At 59.1% G+C, this 5,512-nt stretch overlaps 1 protein-coding gene across 1 annotated transcript; it reads right to left on the bottom strand.

The window, feature by feature from the left end:
• Window positions 1-1,243: 1,243 nt before the first annotated feature.
• Window positions 1,244-5,252, bottom strand: GPR78 (G protein-coupled receptor 78). Its single transcript, XM_031039152.2, is given in 6 exon segments — window positions 1,244-1,382; window positions 3,932-3,991; window positions 4,675-4,862; window positions 4,936-5,082; window positions 5,084-5,165; window positions 5,167-5,252. Coding segments are annotated over 6 exon segments (702 nt in total).
• Between the last annotated feature and the right edge of the window lie 260 nt (window positions 5,253-5,512).

Below are 5,512 nucleotides of genomic sequence, written 5' to 3'. Positions count from 1 at the left end.
CTTGGGACATGACACCATTTGCAATACATTTAAGTGCACATGCAAAGGATCTTTCAAAATAAAAAAGACCACAAACCCAAGGTGAAAGATAACATAGCGAGTGAGAGAATGTTCTAGAATGCCCAGCATGGACACAACTAGTGGCCTTCACCCGGGAGGCACCTGTGCCTTGAGTGGTCTTCTAGAAAATCCCCTGGTGGCTTCAGGGAAGGCAGAACAGGAGAGAAGTGGTCACCGCCTGCGATGCGTGTTGTCTCTTCCTAGCTGTGGCATTTTCCAGGGGACAGGATACACATATTTCCTCGCATGGATGTAAGGCTTCTTCTCGCCCCAAGAGAAGTTCCCAGGAAGGAGAGAGGGTTCAGCCTGTGAGTTCACAGCCTGGCTCTGAGTTTCATGCAAGACAATAGAGACGAAACTTCCTTTGCAAGCACTGGGGGTGCCCATGGGACCCCAGGCTCTAGGGCCACGTGCCGCCTGTGAACCCCCTCACACCTGCAATGGCCAGCCCAAAGCTGGAACGTGGCTTTTCTCGAACTGCCTGGGTGGTTTTTCTGTTGTTTTTAACTTCTTCCCGACCACAGATCTAGTTATTATCATTGCTAAAAATAATTTGTTTTCTTTGAATTGTGCTTTACAATTTATAAGCACTTAAATATATCCTGCTTGCGGGGAGACATTGGAGAATCAGCCCAAAGCCACGAAATGACACCACAGGGGTTGGGAAGAACCTGTCCAGCTGGCTCCAGCAGGCTGTAAACTGTCCCTGATGCCCTGATGGGCCCCAAGGAGCTCTGTGTTTGTGTATCTACAAGGAAGGGACTCAGGACCTCGGCTGGGGGACCCAGCACTGCGGGCTCTGCAGCCGCCCACGGGCAAGGCCCTCCCCGAGAGTCCATCCTACCATGTGCTGGGCCCCCATCCTGCAGCCCAGCCCCAGTTCCGCAGGGGACGGCTGGAGCCCGAAGAGGCGAGCAAACAGCAATGGAGAGGGAACTGTGTCCATTCACCCCTCACACAACACACCCTTACAGAGGGCTTACAACGCGCTGCGCGCCATTCTAGTTTTGAACCATGAACTGTAACAGATGTGCACACGGGTCCCGGACACTGCCCCGTGGGCCCATTTAGTGGCCATAACCGGGAATGCCCCACCCCACTGCCAGCCCGAGGGAAGCCCCAGCCTCTCTCGGCTCCCCGCAGTGCTGAGCAGAGTCGCTGCCATGGGGGGCAGCCCCCACTCTCAGGAGCCGATTGGGATGCCGGCCAGGACCTGGGGGAAGGCCACGCAGGGGTCGGCCACGGCCCAGCCGTAGCTCAGGTACTTGCTCAGGATGCCCCAGGGAGGGCTAACAGTGACGAAGGACACACACTTCACTAGCCTGTCGGGGAGCTGAGCAGGTGGTTCAGCGGCAGTGACCACGCCCACGTACACGCCCGTGCCCTAGAGGTTTGGGAGGTTCTAGAACCACAGAGAGTACAGGCGACAGCCTTGCCGTTACAAGCTGAGTGGCTCTGTGCACGCTCTCCGAGCCTTAGGCTCGTGTCTCCAGTGAAGGGCATCGGGGGACTGAGCTTGGGAGCAGCACAGCCGGGTTAGTGTGTGGAAAGAGCTGCCTGGCTGGTACCCCCCACGTCAGAAGCAGGAACGAAATCAGAGCCTCATGGCCACGTGCGTGGATGAGATTCTAATGTGGCGGGTGGTTTAACCCGTAAGCATTCATATACGGAGGGGTGTGCTGTTCCTCCCGAAAGAGTCTCTCTCCCCCTGCAAGGGGGTGCATTTGTTCTGGTCATTTTGTAATTGCTACAACTATGTTAGAGATCTTCTCTGGGGAATTGTTTCCAGAACTGTGATGCATTGTTAGATTCTTCTGTGGACACCTTGAAGGTGGATTTAACCTGCTTAGAAATATCACAGAGTCACCTTGAGCCCAGCAGTGGTGGTGTGGATGAAGAAGGTAAAGGAGCTGGGGACACGGTGATTTCCCCTTTCTGTTTCTTGGGTATCGCCCTGGGGTTTTATTGATTCACATGCCAGAGTGGATTAAGGTCCCAGGCGTGCAGCATGCTCACCTCCAGGAGTGTGCGGTCTGGGGTGGGGATGGGGGTGCAGATGAACACAGAGCCAGGGCGCTGCTCCCAAATTCAATCCTTCAATACCCCTCCCTCACTGGAGACACCTGCCTGCCCCTGTTGACCTGCATCTTCTGCCATCAGGACAAAGAGCCCAGCGAGGCAGGACTCACCTGGAACCCAGCACAAAGCCCAGCACGCAGGAGGCGCTCAGCAAATGGTGAGTGAGCGAAGGAGATGCACCGCCTCATGAGCACTCATGACAATCATAAGAGGCTCTATCTTATCTTATCCACAGTTCCCACAAAGGGTTTGGGGACATGCGTCACAGAGAAGAGAGCGTGAGCAGTCTGTGTCACCGAGTGCACACAGTGGAAACTGGGCTGCCAATGTATGCACTAAGGCTCTGCTCTCCTGCCACACACGTGTGTGCTTGCGTGTGCACGTGCACGCTCACATATACACACACGGGTCCTTGCACACCTAAATGACATAGAAGTAAAAGCTAGCGATCAACATACTGTGGTTGAGTAACCCAGGCTCCCTCGCTATTCATTTACAATTTCAAAAGCAAATACTGAAGCTGGGTCACATGAGGGAGCTCTTGAAACTCCAGCACCCACCCCTGCACACACACACACACACACACTCACATGTGTACACGCATGTGTACACAGACACCATACCAGATGAGATTGCTGGTTCATGGGACAACGCCACGGTTGGCCCTGCCCATGACTGCACACATGCAGTTTAAGAACATGAGACACCGGCCAGGTTTCGTGTGAAGAAGCACGATGATGCCTGTGATCCATGAGAAATCCACCCTGTCCCGGGGCCAGATAGGTGGGTGGCCAAGAGCCATGTGACTCACATCCTGAGCATTGATTCCAAAGGAGCTTGACAGGGTGGACAGAGCCCACTTCATTTGGCACAGACGCTCCAGAAGCCTCCCCCAACCCATGGGAACCATGGGTGCCCTCCCTATCACGCTTAACAAACCAAATGACCTGAGGAGGTAGACAGCCTGAACAGACAAGTCGACCTCCCAGTGCATCCTAGAGCCTCCAGGAGATGCTTGCTGGAACAAACCCAGGAGTCTGGCACCCTGCCCAGTGCCCCCTCTGGCCCTTGGGTAGGCAGCCTGGGCCAGAGGCTGAGAACCATCAGCTCCTTCCAGGAGCCACTTCCCTCAGGGTGTCCTTCTGCCTCGGCCCAAGATGGGATGTGGGGACCACCCAGGGAGGCTGACCACAACAGGGGCCTGGCCACGGAATGAGAATCCCGGGAATCCCGGCATCAGGAATACAGAGCCAGCTGCTCTCACCACAGGACTGTGACCGTGACAGCCACTGGGCCCCTTACATGCGGTCTCCCCCAGTCTCCTACCAGCTCCAGGCCAGGGTCTCCAGGGAAAGGGAGGGGAGGAAGAGCTCTGGGTGAGTGTGATAGTGGCCTTGGCCGGGACTGGCCGCAGGATCCCCGAATCCATGCCCAGGGGATGCTGAGTCTGAGGCCGGGATTGATCCCAGACCACCTAAATGGTTTTAAAGGCTTCCTAAGATTGGAAAGAGTCAGACGCCAGCTCAGACAGACCCCGCGCCTGCCTGGCCCAGCCTGTCTCCCCGGACAGGGACAGCTTTCTCATTTATAGCAAGGGTGTGGGGCTGGTGTTGTGTCTGTCCCAGGGCCTTTGACAAGAGCTGGGGTGAGGCCCCAGCTGCCTCAGGTGTCGAGGAAGGACTTCCCTCCAGGTCCCCAGCAGGGAGACCTCAGAGGCCTGCCTGCCTGCCTGGCTGAGGCCAAGCCCACATCTCAGCAGCTCCCAGGACAGGGGTCTGAGGGCCAGGCCCACCTGGTCACAATGTATGCGGCTAAGCAGATGACGAAGGACCCGATGAAGATGCCGATCTGCCTGGCAGCCACCAGCCATGGTGCTTCTGCTCACTGAGGCAGCGTTGGGGGGACAGAACAGAGGACACAAGTCAGGGCACGTGAGGGGTGGGGACGAGCTCCTGGGGGAGGTGGGGACGAGCTCCTGGGGGCGGGGCAGAGGCAGATATCGGGGGAGGGGAGTTGGGAGGAGGGGCAACGGGTAGCAGGTACACCAGCTAGAGATTCCGTGGGCAAATGCATGCCAAGTCGGGAGCAGACAGAATCCGGCAGACCCTCCCCAAGACCTGAGACCTCAGATCAGGCAAGGGCACTGGGGGAGCAGGGCAGAAACTGGAAGGAGTGTTCAGATCCACACCACCTGCCCGGAAGAGGAGTGACGGACTCTTCCCACGGTGGGGGGGGGGGGGGCACCGTTCTCCAGTGGCTCAGACCTCACAGCTTGTGCAAGAGCTCACTGTGGCACATACTCCACAGGCAAATGCAGACACTAAGAAGCACCTGGCCCTTCCAGTGTGTGGACTCACTGAGAGTACAAACAAGCAGATGCAGAAACCTGGGAGCTGCGTGCAGGGGAAGCCACACAGCGAGGGAACCCCTGGGGCAGGTGCTGGTGCCTGCGGCTGGCTCAGGAACCAGCCGCCAGTGGGGAGCGCAGCAGTGGGTGCAGCCCTCTGGGCTGGGTGGGGACTCACGGCCAACTACCTGGGATGCAGGTGCATGAGCAGCACAAGCCCCTGCATGGTGTCGACATCAAAGTGCCGGCAGTGGCTCTGGGCCACCCACAGCATCTTGAGCCAGGGGAGGCCGAGCACAGGGAACAGCAGTGCAAAGCCAGCAGCGTGGAGCTCGGCGGGGCACCGGCAGGGGAAGCAAGCAGGACCCGTATGGCTCTACAGGGGAGCCATGAGCAGGAGAGCGCTGAAGACCAATGACTGTCCCCACACCTAGGCCATCCGGGCAAACATGGTGGAGTGGGAAACCCACCGCCAGCCACCGGTCAGCATTCAGTGCCGCCCTGCTAAGTACAGAGTTGGACTCCAGGAAGGTGTCCAGGAAGCCTGCGGCCTGGTTCCCGCTGGGCCCAGATGGCGGCTGCCCGCGCAGCTTGCCCGAGCAACATGAAGGGCATGTCTAGCGCCGCCGGCAGCGGGCAGCCCAGGGACAGGTTCACCAGGAAAGCGCGCAAGGCGCGCACGCCGCTCGGCTGTCTAGGCGCCGCAGAGCAGCACCAGCGCGCTGGACAGCAGCGACACGGCCAGCAGCGCCTCTCCCGGGCCCATGGCGCTAGCGGCTGGCCATACGCCCCGCCGAACAGCGGCGGCAGGGGCCCGCGCTCATGGTTCCGCTCCGGCCGCAGGCGGGGAAAGTGGCGCGGCGGACGGGCGCGCTCTTGGAGTCCCGGAGAGCCAGAGCCGACGTCACGGCTCGGAGCGGCGCGCGGAAAGCGGTGGCAAGCTCTGGGTCCCCGGTGACTGGCCAAGCGCGCTGCGCTGCGGAACTGGGAGCGGTCGCGGGCGGGCGGAGCGCAACGCGGCCGCGC

This window comes from Leptonychotes weddellii, chromosome 2 (genome assembly GCF_054177405.1).
Source record: "Leptonychotes weddellii isolate Sample4059 chromosome 2, ASM5417740v2, whole genome shotgun sequence".
In the NCBI taxonomy this organism is placed as follows: domain Eukaryota; kingdom Metazoa; phylum Chordata; class Mammalia; order Carnivora; family Phocidae; genus Leptonychotes; species Leptonychotes weddellii.
Note: the sequence above shows the minus strand (reverse complement) of the source record. Positions and strands in the feature narration are given on the sequence as shown.